General features: G+C 43.2%; 1 protein-coding gene across 13 annotated transcripts in view; it reads right to left on the reverse strand.

The window, feature by feature from the left end:
• sema3c (sema domain, immunoglobulin domain (Ig), short basic domain, secreted, (semaphorin) 3C) overlaps positions 1-15,758 on the reverse strand; it is a 270,171-nt gene that overhangs the window by 35,230 nt on the left and 219,183 nt on the right. For 11 of the 13 annotated variants that reach the window (XM_069908944.1, XM_069908945.1, XM_069908943.1 and 8 more), the window contains one exon: positions 475-635. In XM_069908944.1, coding sequence (XP_069765045.1) covers positions 475-635 — 161 coding nt within the window. Of the gene's footprint in view, positions 1-474; positions 636-7,535; positions 7,776-9,960; positions 10,101-15,758 lie in introns of all 13 variants that reach the window. The other 2 variants (XM_069908953.1, XM_069908954.1) reach the window with 2 other exon arrangements.

Genomic DNA, 15,758 nt, shown 5'->3' on the forward strand with positions numbered 1-15,758 from the left:
GTTTATTGTCCATAAATTTGAATTTTAAAGGTACAGCCCAAGAATCCAGAAAATCTGGACCGAATTAATCCTTGATTTTAGAACTTATACTGTAATAAATGTAATGGCGACATGCACTGCTGTTAGAATTGACTATCTTTGGGTTATGTACATCAGTTTTTTTTATTTTCAGTTTATATAGAAGATAATTACATTTTTAATCTTGGATTTGCAGACATGATTGTAGATCGGAATCTCTTCACAGCTGCTTCTGAATTACTTGGTTTGACTGCACTTAAACCTTACGAAAAATGCGAGATAAAGCTTTCTTGTCACAACTCCGAAGACCAATAGGGCTGGGCACGTTACTAGGTGGTCTATACAATGTTTGGTTGCAACAGCATTCCATCAAAGAGCAGATGGAAACCTGATCATTACATATGAATTAGAGGCCAATGTCATCATCCAAATAAAACCTCAGGAAATGAAACTTACAGAAAGAGGACGCTGGTTGATGTTGTTTACATTGAGAGACAGAATATTATCTTTACAGCCGATATACAGACGGTCTTGGTCTTCATCCATTAGTAGGATTCTATAATCCAAAGGATTCAACGATAGTCTGTAATACTGAGATGTACGAGTGGCCTTCAGGTCTACAGAAGAAAACCAGGTAGGGTGATTAGTTGACTATGTTTCTGGATCATTTGTAATGAAGTAAAATTAAATAGGATGAGTTAAAATGAAAAGCAGTTGCATGGCAGGGTTACACCAGAACTGCTTGGGCTCCATCTCTTCATTTTCAGGGACGATGCAATGCTTTCCACCTGGCCCAACCTGAAGCTTTGGATGAGGTGCAATGTCTTCAGGCCAATGTTTGCAAAATTTACTCCCAGATCCCACTACTCATTTCCAGCTTTCATTATCCTGGCCATTAACCTTCTGGCAACACCGCCATGGCAACCTTTTACACCTAAAATGCTGGAGATGCTCAGCAGATCAAACCATGCCCTTTATGTAGCAAAGGCTGGAATACATAACCAACGTTTCGGGCCTGACCCTTCAACAGGGTATGAGAGAATGGCGGCAAGTGTCCAAACAAAAAGCGTGGGGGGGGGGGAGGGGAGGGGAGGGGAGGGGTGGCAAAGGCAGGAGATGATAGGTGGATGAGGGGAGGGAGGGGACAGCAGCAATGAGGGGGAGGAGGGATGGTGGGATGGGTAAGGGGGAAGGGAGGGGAGAACTGGAAAGACAGGAGAGGGGGAAGAAAAGATGAGGAGGTGTAGTAGAAAGCAAAGTAATTATTGTTAATGCCATCTGGCTGGAAAATGCCCCGACGGAAGATATGGTGTTGATCCTCCAGTCTGCGGATGGTCAGAGTGAGATAGTGCAAAAGGCCATGGACAGATATGCAACCTTTCACACCCTGTTTTGCCACTCATCTACATTGGCTTTACGCTCTAAAATCAATTATTAGTTCAATGCAGCTCAGTGCTTTACAAATCTGCCCAATGCAAAGCAGTAACTCACAACAACATACAACTCTTTACATCACCACCTTCCCCCGAATAGGTTCTTTTGTATTTTATACATCAATAAAATTAATTCAAGATTCTCAGCAACTTCTTCAAACCCTTCACTAATTTATTCTATAGTACCCGTTTCAGTGCTCTGACATAACATCACTTCTTTTTGGAGCACCATTCACTCCATTAGCTGAAATTCAATCAGCAAAATCCCCATCATGCTTTCTGACATGAAACCATTTTACTTCACCATCTCCATCTCAAAAACCTCCTGAAGGAATTTTCTCAGGAAATTCCACAAAGTTTCTTTGAGTCTCTTGTATTTACTTGAGTGGAAGATACAGTTTCCATTGGGGTCCTGTCAGTATTTTTTTAATCCACTGGAATTACAACAGGTAACCAGTAAACATAAGGTTTACACAAGGCTACTCTCCAAATCATCCCTATTAACTCATTTTCTTTTCACTATTATCATTTTCTTTATACTGTTTCCACCCGAGGAGTGTGAGTTGCCTCATGACTATTGCCCAGACCCAGTAGCACTAACTTTTACTGCACATTAAATGATTAAATGCTTTGAGAAGTTGGTCATGGCCAGAATTAACACGTACCTAAGTAAAGACCTGGACCCACTGCAATTTGCCTATCGTCATAATCGCTCCATAGCAGATGCAATATTGCTGGCTCTCCATTCAACTCTGGATCACCTCGAAGACAGCAATTCATACTTATGGCTGCTCTTCATCGACTACAGCTCGGCCTTCAATACCACTATTCTCTCAGTGCTGGTCAAGAAGCTACAAACTCTAGGCCAAATGGATCCTTGGCTTTCTCATTAGAAGATCACAGTCAGAACGAGTTGGAAGCAACATTTGCTCCTCACTGATTATCAACACAGGTGCATCCTAAGGATATTTGCTTAGCCCACTGCTCTACTCATTATACGCCTATGACTGTGGGGCCGGGCACAATTCCAAAGCCATCTACAAATCTGCTGATGACACCACAGTTGTTAGCAGAATCACAAACAGCAATGAGGAAGTGTACAGGAGGGAGATAGAACAGCTCGTCGAATGGCGTAACGACAACAACATTGCGCTCAATGTCAACAAAACCAAAGAAAATATTGTGGATTTCAGAAGGATGTCGTGAACACGACCCAGTCCTCATCAAGAGCTCAGTAGTGGAGAAGGTCAAGAACTTCAAATTCCTGGGTGTCAACATCTCTGAGGATCTGTCCTGGAGCCTCTATGTTGATGCAATAACGAAGAAGGCTCGCCAGAGGTGTCTGAGGAGATTTGGAATTTCACCAAAAACTCTCAAAAATTTCCACAGCCAGCATTCTGGCTGGTTGCATCATTACCTGGTACAGAGGCGCTAACTCTCAGGACAAGAATAAACACCAGAGGGTTGTTAACTCACAGGGACTAGACTTCACTCCAATGAGGACATCTGCATGAGGTGGTGTCTTAAAAAAGCAGCCTCTATCCTCAAGGACCCCCACCACCTACCATCGGGGAAAAGGTACAGCAGCCTAAAGACGAGCTCTTGGCGGCACGAGGACAGCTTATTCGCCGCTGCCATCAGATTCCTGAATAATCAATGAACCAAAGGCACTGTCTGACTTTTCATGCACGACAATTTTTTTTGTTAATAGTAATGTTATAAGGTGGTTTTAATATGAATGTTTGCACTCTGATGGTGGCACAAAACACCGAATTTCTTGACAATAAATTCTTATTCTAATCACGATGGCAACAGGGAATCTCCAGCTTTTATTGAAAACATTATTGAGACCGCTGTTCACTGGAGATTAACTAATGCTTGTTGATTTCAGGGGCTCCCCAAGTTATGGAAGACTTGACTTACAGAAATCTGACCATGCAAATTCTCTCAGAAAGTCTTGAAGTATTTTTCACTCAGGAAAGCCAGTTACTGAAATGCAAACATCTTGAGGGATTATGGAGGAAGTATGGCAACCAGTTAATTCAAAAGACAACTAGTCTTAAAAAAATACTATTTACATGCAACTTTCTTCCAGTAATCAGATAGATATATTGTCTTTTGGAAAACAGCTGGTGGTTCACAGCAGGAGGCAAGTAAGAGATTTGTTTTTGAAACTGACAAAACAAATCTCTTCTAGTGACATCTAACAACGTAACATGCATTGATACTTGAAGGCCATCAAAACCGATCATTAAATGCTGGAAATTCTGATTCTGTACCGTGGTAACTACACTGGGAATGACAATAAGTATTAATCGACCCTTATTGAAATAGTTTGTTTCTGACCAGCAGAAACATCAGCTTATGAACAATTTTTAAGAAAGGAAGCCTGACGTAACTGAAGGACTGTCTGTATTTTTATTTTTGAGGAACAAGAATGCTTAGAAATCAATAAAACTTGAAATTTAAGTTGCGATTATATTTAAACACACCACATTGCTCAACTATTTGCTGAATATTATAAAACAAAATGTTGTTACTTAAATGTCAGACGTGGATTCTTGGTTGCATTTTGAAGGCAATTTGCAAACCAAAGTTCAGTCTTAAGTGTATGGAAAAGTTATTAGCATTATCCTCAAAGGCTAACCTACTTTTATTAAATGGAACATGTTCCAGCCCCTCCCAGTTCACATTGTTTGAAATTGCAAGTTTTAAGTTAAACTTCACATCTCATGAGTCTACAAGATCAGAGTATGACATTTTACTAATACATATCAGCAACATTACATTGACCAGGAGGCAAAGCATATTTGAAGTTCTAATGGACAAGCTGTTGACCTTCAACTCTGGAGCAGACCTGTCCCTGCAGACAGAATGGAAAAAGTGATGTGGTTTGGTTGATGTTGAATGCTCTTTTCACCAACTTGGCATACTATTCCACGACATTTGGCTAAGATTTGAGCTTTGACAAAACTTGCAGCAGGGACACTCCACTCTGGAGAAATTGATTGCTTTCTTTTAGGGTTACGTCTAAATGTCAAGCAATATTGCCGCTGATCCTGCACCAAATGGAAAGAGGCAAGCATAATATATCCCAAGTCCCTCTGAACCTCAAGGTTTTGATCAGATCATTCTATTGTCCTATCACCAAAGTTAAACTAACTGACCTGCAGTCGTATGCTTTATGAACAAGGATATCACATTTGTCATTTTTCACTCTTTTTACACTTTTACCTGTATCATGAAAATAACAGGAGTTAATAACGACCCCATCCATTCTCTTCAACCCCTCCCCATCAGCAATGTGGATGTCTAGTTAGCTTTTCTCCCTCTGTTCTGTAAATTTGCACACTGACCTATAGAAACTCTTCCATTTTAAAATTTTTACCTGTTTTGAAACCCATGCAAAAACCCTCCACTTTGTCACTCAATTCCAGCCATACAATATTCCACTCATTAAAACCTCTCTGCCTCTATCTCTTTTTTCTCCCATCAGATCATCTTTTTAAAAAAAATCCTCCTCTTTGGAAACATTGATGTAATATCACCTAATGTGACTTAGCATAAATTTAAGTCAAGTTTATTTATTGTCATCTGATTGTACAAGTACAACCCAACAAAACAGTGTTTTCTGGTACTCGGGTGCAAAACTTGTGGACACACAGCCAGACATAACACACATACAGACAAACAATACATATGCAGGACAAGTATTAATCTATACCAATAAATAAATATTGTTTCACGAATATGAGAGTCTTAGGTGGTTAATGTGACAGCAGTTCCTCTGGTCGTTCAGTATTCTGTTTGCCCGTGGGAAGAAGCTGTTCCTCAGCCTGGTGGCTATGACCCTCCTGTATCTCTTCCCTGACAGGAGCAGCTGAAAGATGCTGTAAGCAGGGTGGAAGGGGTCCGCAATGATTTTGCACGCCCTCTTCAGACAATGATCCTTGTAGATTATGTCGATATGTGGTCCTGTGGTTGACCTCCGATCTATTTCTCTGCAGCAACTAATCCACACAGTGATGCAGTTGGCCAGGATGCTCTGGATAGAGCTCTTGTAGAAGATTGACTTGATGGTGGCCAGTAGCCTTGGCCACTTCAGTCTTCTCAGGAAGTGCAATCGCTATTGCGCCTTCCTGTCAAGAAGAGGAGGTGTTGAGTGTCCACAATAGGTTACTAATTAAGTGAACTCCAAGGAACTTGGTACCCTCTGCTCTCTCTACTACAGAGTTGTTGACAGTGGCCTATCTAGGTCATGTGGCGCCTCCGTTATTAAAAAACGCACAAAAACTGCCACCACACACACAGGTTGTGGATAGACATTGTAATTCTATGAAATAACATATTTAGTTCAGATGTTATTCTATACTTTGAACTACTTTGTTCAGTTTGTTGTTGGTAGAGCTGTCAGCAGGTGGCCAGCAGGGCCATCAAGGGAGGGCCGGGGGGCAGTCAGGGCAGGGGGTGGCTGGCAGAGCCATCAGCAGGCGGCCGGGGCGGGCTGTGACAGCCACGCCAGCCACCTGCTGTCAGGCTGCCCTGCTGGCCACCTGGCGTCCGGCACTTCACCCTGTTGCTCTGGCCTTAGGGGCTGCTTGTTGGTTCCAGGGGCTCAATGGATAAAATGGCTGTCTTCACTACCCATAATCCCCATGCAACTGGAACCAATCTGCATTTCCCTGGCTGGTACTGCCAGGTGGTTCCAGCTGTATGGGGGATTATGGGTAGGGAAGATGGCCATTTTTTTCCCATTGACCCCATATTGAGCCGCAGCCAAGTGCCGCTTGCATGCTGGAACGGCCCTGAAGTGGCCCGAGGAGAAGCAGGCTGGGATCAATGCTTCAGGGTGCTCGAGTGAGCCCCGGAAGTGCAGCGTGGCAGTCCAGGATGGAGATTAATTATTGGGCTAGGGTCTTGGATATTGGGTTGGTAAGGTGAGGACAGACACGGCCCCTCTGCAAGTGGCGCCCGTTCTCTGCCCCACCTGCTAGATACACCTACGGTTGTTGATGTGTAGTGGAGGGTGGATGTTCCTGGTCCACGATCATCCCCTTCGTCTTGCCCACATTGAGACTTAGGTTGGAGTTGGATGTTTTTCTTCCCCATTCAACTAACCTTTAAGAGTCCACAGTCTGATACTTTGTGCTACCATGAATGGTAAAGTGGGTGATGAGAAATGGACTGACTGAAGAACTTCAGACTGAAGAAGTTCCTACATTCATTCAGTAATGGTTGGGACTGAACTCAGAGCTCCACACTGATGCTACAATTATTCTGTGACCAGACCTTCATTTATTTGCTCACATTCTCAGAAGATCTGGCTGAAAGAAATGACTGGTCCTTTCCTTGCAAGGATGATAATTAACATCAATATACTCATAGAGTAATTATAAGGACTCAAGCAAAACTGTTGTTTCAATGGAGCACATTAATTCCAGTCCCTCTCACTGACACAGTCTTAACATTTCTCAACTCTTCACAGATTACATCACATTTGCTCTAAAATACTCAAACAAATCAACATAAGTACTGTATTTAAAAACACTATCTTTAAACAAGTACTTAGAGTTGGAATGAAACTCCAGAGAGAAATGAGTAAAGAGAAACATCTAATTAATTATGTACAAAATCCAGCTGCAATGTATTCACATTCTCAGCGAGCAAGGTTGATACATTTATAATTCTCCTTCTCAGACCGACAGGCTTCATAAATCTCTAGCAAGATGTGGGCTTGTGGAAGTTATTCAGAATGATCATCCTACCTTACATAACAGAATGGGGGAGGGGGGGGGTTCGGAAGTTTAGCAAATAGTCCCAGCCTTTGTAGAAAATGTTTTTAACATACCACCAATGAATTGTGAATGGATGAGAGTGATTCTCGTCAGAAATGGACCAGACTTGTTTCCATTTCCTGAAACATTTCATGGAACCAATCGGAATTTTGAAGCTGTGGAATTATATTGTATATCTGTCCCTGTTAAAGTTCAACGTCTTTGACATCTGAATAAAACAGTTCTGTATTTGAAAGTGTACTGACAAAGTTTGAGTTGGACACTGGGATTTCTTTGGGTTTGTAATTACCTTTACAAAGTTTCTAGTTGCTGCTCTCAATGTCCAGCTATCAGTTCTCCAACAAACTTGGCACTTTCATTTTCTCAGTTCAGTTTAGGCTGTTGGATTCGGTGACTGACCAAATCAAAGGAAACATCTTCAGGAGGAGGAGACACACGAATCGTTCCTCCAGCTTCAGGCTGTCAGACCAGGAAACAAAAGGCTTGCTCCTGGGCACCAGGATTCTCTTTGATCAGCTGAAGAGAGACACTTGATAGGGGGAAATGGTATAAAAATGAGACAACAAACAGATGTTTGTAATATTGAGAGCCACAGCACAAGAATATTTTATCTAAAACATGTCAGTCAATTTTCACTTGGGATAAGAATGAACCAGGTAAAGGCCAGTAACTGATCCCTGCCAACGCCCCCCCCCCTCTCCCCCATGACTCTTCGACAAAGTTAGGAGGGAGGTTAAGGAGATTAACTTATTCGTTTGATCTGGATAAATATGCAACTGATGGGAGATGTCAGTAGGCTGGGGCGCTGGATTGCAAGGTTGGGTGAAGAGGTCATCAGTGGGCAGAGAAGGAGCAGCAACTAACACTTAAGTTGGAGAAAGATTGTTGAGGGGGCCTGGCAAGGCTAAGCAAGGCTAAATGTAGGACAAGGGAAGAAAAAAATGGCGGTGCTGCTGGAGCCGATGTAACAGCAGCGCTGCCGCGAACCCACGGAGAGCAGAGACACAGCGCTCCCATGGCGTCCAACCGCCCAGTCTGACTGCCATCAGCATCATAGAGACTTTGACAGTAGTTCTAGGGTCTGGACCCAAGATGGCGGGGCTTGTGATTGGCAGTAGCCACGAGGGGTTGCAGACTCTGGAGAAGAGGAGGACTGGTGCAAGACACCAGAAAATGGGGAGACCAAACCCCGTATGAGAAGGAGGAGCAGAGATGACCCTCAGGACGGTGCCTCGGCGATAGACCAGTGAAGGGTTTTGCGGATGAAGGAGCCATACAGGTGCTGGGATGCTGGTGACTTGAGGAGAGGAACCCATGTAGACTGTGGGCTGCTGGCAACTGCGGTCAAGGGACTTGCAACAGGCTGCGGACTGCTGGAGATTGGGTTGAAACTGGCTCGTACCAGGAATCAGAACCGGGACGTGAGAGGGAGCTGAGGGCACTGAAGGGTTCCTAATCGTATCTGAGATTTAGATCTGGAGCTCGGGTTGCCATGGTTTGGACTGAACTCTATGTGGCTGCGTGAGTGCTGGGGCGAACCCATGGACACACAGAGACACTGGGCAGAACTACCTTTTGCTTCTCTTTCTCTGACTGTAAAATACGCTTCACATGCTTGCCAATGGTCTTATGTATTATCCCACCAAGACCACCTGTAAAGTGGAGGAACCTGATTTTTTGTTTGGGCACTCTCCAGCCAAATTACATTAACATTGGCTTTTCCAGTTTCTGCTAACCTGCTCTCCTCTCCCCCCCCCCTCCCTTCCCCCTCTATTCACCCAGCCATCCCTCCTACACTTGCTCGCTGCTGTCCCCTCCCACCCTGCTCCACCTATCACCTCCTGCCTTTGCGAACACATCAGATGCCTGCTGGCATTTTTCCGCACCTTGATGAAGGGCTCAAGCCAGAAATGTTGGTTACATATTTTTACCTTGGCTATATAAAGGACACTGCCTGACCTGCTGAGTTTGTCCAGCTTTGTGGTTTTACTTCGTGCAATATGACACTGTTTTTATTACATGATGATCATTTGAATCTTGAAAAGAGTATTCTACATTACTCTGGGATGTTCACATTCTCTTTGTATGCAAGTTGTTTTCATTGGTGGGGGAGACCAGAAGTAGGCGACATGGCCTCAAGATTCAAGGGAGTAGATCTAGGATGGAGATGAGGGGGAACTGCTTTTCCCAGAGGGTGGTGAATCTGTGGAATTCGTAACCCATTGAAACAGTGGAGGCAACCTCAATAAATATATTTAAGACAAGGTTGGATAGATTTTTACATAGTAGGGGAAGTAAGGGATATGGGGAAAAGGCTGGTCGGTGGAGATGAGCCGACCATCAGATCAGCCATGATCTCACTGAATGGTGGAGCAGGATCAATGGGCCGGATGGCCTCCTCCTGCTCCTATTTCGAATGTTCTTGTGTACATGCAGATAGCAGCACATGCAGTAACATTTATCAGTGACCCCTTTATGTCTTTGCTCCAACATTTTATTTTAAAACTGAAAAACAAGCTCACAAAACTTGATTGTTCTTGGTGGTCTGCAATATTTCAAACCACCATACCAGTGCTCTGTTACAAGGGCAATCCATCCCGTTCAAGGGCAAGTCCGGCAAACCATCTGATGGTTGGATGAATTGCGCGTCTCGTCTGATTTGGTGCAAATAAAGGGCTAACCTGGGCAAGCATCCAACCAGAAATGTTAGATACCTTCTGAGGTGGATTTCTGGGATCTTTGGGCTTGTGCTTCGCAAATCGATCCTTTTGTTTATTTATAGTGTAAGTCTGCAGTGATTTTCCTGGTGATTTGTATTCAGCAGCGTCGGCAGCCAGTCTTCATCCAACAAAGACTAAATAGTTGAATAGAGATGTTACACCTGGTTCTCATTTTCAATTATTGTTATATTTATGTTAAAACACTGAACTCATGGCTTGGTAACAGGCAGGTGGCTACAGGTTTAGGAATGACCTGTCACTAGACTGAAGTGGATCATCTATTAAAAAAAACAATGCCCTGTGATTAGATTAAGCTGCTGGGTTAAAGAATAGTAACACACAGGGTAGATGCAATTACCAATAAAACTTCATAAATAAACAACTTGCAGTAATCACAGAAATCTATGGAAACAGTGAAACATTTTCACCCTATATTAAATTTATTTTTCTGATTCATAGGGTTGAGATTAAAGAATTTGATTGTGTGATATTATTTCAATGCCTCTTTCTCCTGAGGGGCTGGTAAATTGGTCCCATCCTTGTTCTTTTGCCAGGACATTTCTGTGAACTAATCACTCTTGGACTCTCTGAAGAGTAGGATTGGGTTGACTTAGCCTTCTCTGTCTTTCTTTGGGACATCACCAAAGGGCACCATTCACATCTGTGGCCGTATGCCAGAGCATAGGCAGCTCAGTGGGTGCCTGGCTTTTCTCTGATGAACATTCCTTCCTCATTTAGCATTCGTGAATTAGATTATGCTACCATTAACATCTGCAGTGTGCAGGAACTTGTGTGTAAATTGGCGGCCCTGTTCCCAATAATTTTAAATTTAAATTTTAAGCTAAATTTAGACATACAGCACGGTAACTGGCCCTTCTAGTCCATGAGCCAGTGCCGCCCAATTACATCAAATTGACTGACAAACATTTTGAAGAGTGGGAGGAAAGTGGAGCACACGAAGGAAACACACACAGACGCAGGGAGAAGGTTCAAATTCCTTATAGACAGTGCTGGTTTAAACCAAGTAACAATATTGCACTAACCACTATGTTAACTGTTCTCGTTTTTCTCTGATACACCAATAGTGACTATGGTTTCAAGGGCCTTCCTGGTAGTGGCTGACAGAAGGTGGTTAAAAATACCATACACATTGCTTTTTCTTTCATTATGATGCTCCAGCTATCCTTCAGTCACACTATTTGATCCATTCATCTCACATGCGGCAAGTCCATTTTCATTCCCTTATCCCTTGTCCCTATGTCTGTTGAGTTATCCTCAAAGAAATGTATCGGAATCTGAGGTGTCATTTAAAGCAGCTAGTTAGCTTGGTTGACCAGTGATAAGCTATCAATCTCTGGGCACGTTACATATTCTAGGGCAGGGGTTGCCAACCTTTTAATATTTTATTTAGACAGACAGTACGTTAACAGGTCATTTCCACTCACAAGTCTGTTCCGCCCAATTAACCTACACCCCTCCGCCCCCCCCACCCCGCCCCACCACCACCAGTACAGGGCCAAAATGCCCTAATACTGTGTTGTATGTCTAAATTAAAAATTAAAAGGTTGACCGCCCCTGTTCTAGAGTAAGTGAAGCTTGAAAACAGTTGTGGGTGGGGCAAATGTCACATATGGTGAAAAAAAAAGCAAAAGAAAAAAATATATCAGAAAAAATAGGCTAAAGGTTGGGTGGAGTTGTTGAATTTTTATCCTATGATGTACTGGAGATTTCAGACGAAAGGCTCTTTTTTTAAAAAATGAATTGTGTTGAAAGATTACTCCAGCACTGTTCCAAACAGCTGGCCTCAGTCACATCAGCCAAGAGTTCGTCAGCCTTGGCCAAGTGGAAAACAGCTAGTAATTACACAAACAGTTTTCAGACTTACATATTCTAACAGAAAACCCACTTAGAGATTCCTCTGAAACATTTACGACTTTTTAAAGGAAAACACCTAATTTCACGTTTTGAAAATATGCCAACTGCAATGACCCTTCGTTACAGTATGCATGCACACATGAAAAGGGTGGTGGACTTTATTCTTTTCATAATTCTCTACCTCAACACAGGAGGCTTTTTTGACCACCAGGTACTAGTTCGCAGGAGGGCAATCCCATTGCCTGAGTCCCTTCCACTTCCACTCATTCATCAGCTCTGTTTACCTTTCTTTTGGCATTCAGCTCCATCATGGGGTCATATCCAGCTGCTGATTAACCCGTCAGTGTGTCTTTGGGATGTCGGAGGCAACTGGAGCCCCCTGCAGGGAATGCACACAGTTGCAGGGAGAACTGCTGTGCCTCCATGCTGCTCTTCAGTCACAAAACAAGAAAATAAACATTTGCAAAGCACAATGTGTCTTCTTTCACACTGCTGGGACACAGGAGAAAGATGATCAGTTGCAGATCATCTCATGATAAAATGTTTGACTTCCATTTCCACTAATTGCCCCCATCAGCAAAGAAGATATCACATCGAGTTTATAAACACAAACTTCACTCAGGGTGGCACCTGAACTCCTCAATGTTCCTTGTAATGTTCCTAAAGTACTCCTCTTCATTTTTATTTGTCTTTTTTAATCCATCACGGGCAAACTTTGATAGTCAATCACATTAATGTGGTAAGGTGACATGCACAACTTATTTGTACCTTCTTAGGTTTCACATGCTTCGTGCGCTAAACTCATTAAACTCCTTATTAATCAGATTAGCTAAAACTGGACATTTTCTACAAAGTTCCCCTCATCTTGTCATCCCAACTTTTATTAAATATAGAGCCAAGGAGCCGTACAGAAGAAGCAGACCCTTGACCCAACTCCGTCATGCCAACCAAATGTCTACCATTTCAGGGTAAAATGGCATCAATTTAAAAAAGAGATGCGGAAACATTTCTTTAGTCAGAGGGTCGTGAGTCTGCGGAACTTGTTGCCACAGGCAGCTGTGTTGGAAATGAAGTCACTGGGTGTATTTAAGCCAGAGATTGACAGGTCCTTGATTAGTCAGGGCATCAAAGGTTACAGGGAGAAAGCCTGAGAGTGGGGCTGAGTGGGAGGATGATTAGAATGGTGGAGCAGATTTGATGGGCCAATGGGCCTACGTCTTCTCCTATATCTTGTGATCTCAAGCCCCCAGATCCAATAAAATTCTCATAAAATTTTTCTGCACCCTTTACAGCTTAATATAGCTTGACAATCAAAAATGCCAAGTGAATTTTTTGCATTTCTTGTTCCTCTGGATGCTCAATCCTGTTGGAATCTAGGGGTTAAAACAGTATGAAAGAAATGATTAATTAATAAGTGTATATTTACTGCATGGTTCAGGGAAAAAGAAATGTGATGAAGTGGCAATCACAGTATGGAGCAAAGTTGGCTGAGCAAAATGGTCTGCTCCCAAATACAGGGAGAGGAAATGCATAAAACGATTTAGGAGGAATGCTCCAACTGAAGGAGGTGGTGAGTAGCACAGGAGACACAGGCCAGACCAGAACAAAGAATGGCCTGCACGAAACAAAGGGAATGGAAAACCAGTCTAGGAGGAAGATTAAGGCAGGAGGAGGTGTTAAAGAGAACAGCAGAAATTGGCCAGACAGGAACAGAATGGTGATTAGAAATATCTGGGGATGAATTAATTTCTGATCAACACAACAGGATAGTCTGGCCTGGAGGATTAAGATGGGAGTGCGACACCCCAGATATCTGCAAAACAGGAGATGACTGGTGATAACCCTTATGCAAAAAGATCTAGCAAAGGAAGACAACTTTTGTTCTGTATGATAATGAAATCTAGCAAAGGAAGCCAACTTTTGTTCTGTATGATAAGGTTGACCTATATAAACTGAACCAACTGGACAATAGGGGTCAGTCTTGGGGAGTAGCTCACTGTGCAGGTGACCTATGAACTAATGAGTGACCCAGAGCTCTGTTAAGTTTTATTCTTGTGCTGTGTAATAAATTGACTGTTGAACCGAATACCTTCTCCTATCACTTCATTCAAAGAACGCGCTGGACTCAGACTACACATAGACTAAATTAAGAGTAAGGTAAAGCCAGAGTCCGACAATACTCATTTTGAATTAGGGCACCAGGTCAGATGCTCAATCACAGAGTATAGGAAGGTTGACCAAATGGCATCTGAGGCTATTCCATGTTCTTCTCACCCAAGGGAAGATGTTTAAGGTGATGCTGTCAGCAATATCAGTGGGCTCTCTGGTTATGGGTGTTTGGTAGAAGATGAATTGAATCAACAGTCTGTTCAATGAGCCAAATATTCAGCCAAGTGTTCCCAGCCAATTTTGAATGTCGATTGCATATGTTGAAGGGAACAAGGAAATTCTGTAGAACAGCACATAATTCTCTTCTAATGACATGGGGTGGGAGTTCCTTGGTTCTGCAATCTGAAAATAACACTGGAAAGGCTCTTTTGTAGGAAGATTAAATACTGTTCCTTTCAGACAACTGTTCTCCTTTCCCTTTCCTAGCCTGACCACATGATTCATCCCCTGCTGCCAAGGAGGCAGACAGATAATTTGCCACCTTGAATCACGCCACCTTGAGATCTGGGTTTGGCCTTCCTCCAGCATTGTATGCAACCTCATTGCTTTAGAGTTTGATGAAACATACTCTTTTATGTCCTTTCACTGTAAGTTCCATCAGCTTCTGATGCAACTCTTCTGGGCTCATCAGCATCTTTGCTTCATCCCTTTTCACCAATTGCATGTCATCTGTACACCATCATTTCTGGGTGTATGGTGGTCCAGTAAAAGTCCCTTGACCGACAAGCACTCTCCATCCCATATTTTTAGCAATATATACATATATATATATCTATAAAGTATATATGTGTGTATATATATATATATATATAAAGTAGATATAAAGTATAAAGTATATATATGTGTATGTGTATATATATATATATATATATATATATATTCTTTGGCTTGGCTTCGAGGACGAAGATTTATGGAGGGGGTAAAAGTCCACGTCAGCTGCAGGCTCGATTGTGGCTGACAAGTCCGATGCGGGACAGGCAGACACGGTTGCAGCGGTTGCAGGGGAAAATTGGTTGGTTGGGGTTGGGTGTTGGGATTTTTCTCCTTTGTCTTTTGTCAGTGAGGTGGGCTCTGCGGTCTTCTTCAAAGGAGGTTGCTGCCCGCCGAACTGTGAGGCGCCAAGATGCACGGTTTGAGGCGATATCAGCCCACTGGCGGTGGTCAATGTGGCAGGCACCAAGAGATTTCTTTAGGCAGTCCTTGTACCTCTTCTTTGGTGCACCTCTGTCACAGTGGCCAGTGGAGAGCTCGCCATATAACACGATCTTGGGAAGGCGATGGTCCTCCATTCTGGAGACGTGACCCACCCAGCGCAGCTGGATCTTCAGCAGTGTGGACTCGATGCTGTCGGCCTCTGCCATCTCGAGTACTTTGATGTTAGGGATTAAGTCGCTCCAATGAATTTTGAGGATGGAGCGGAGACAACGCTGGTGGAAGCGTTCTAGGAGCCGTAGGTGATGCCGGTAGAGGACCCATGATTCGGAGCCGAACAGGAGTGTGGGTATGACAACGGCTCTGTATACGCTTATCTTTGTGAGGTTTTTCAGTTGGTTGTTTTTCCAGACTCTTTTGTGTAGTCTTCCAAAGGCGCTATTTGCCTTGGAGAGTCTGTTGTCTATCTCGTTGTGTGTCGATCCTTGCATCTGATGAAATGTGTATGAGCTAGCTGGCCCACCCCTTGAACCTGTGACTCCTCCCTCCCAGATATCCCCATAAAGGCTGTTACACCCAAACCCCTCTCTCAGTAC

This window comes from Narcine bancroftii, chromosome 13 (genome assembly GCF_036971445.1).
Source record: "Narcine bancroftii isolate sNarBan1 chromosome 13, sNarBan1.hap1, whole genome shotgun sequence".
Lineage (NCBI taxonomy): Eukaryota > Metazoa > Chordata > Chondrichthyes > Torpediniformes > Narcinidae > Narcine > Narcine bancroftii.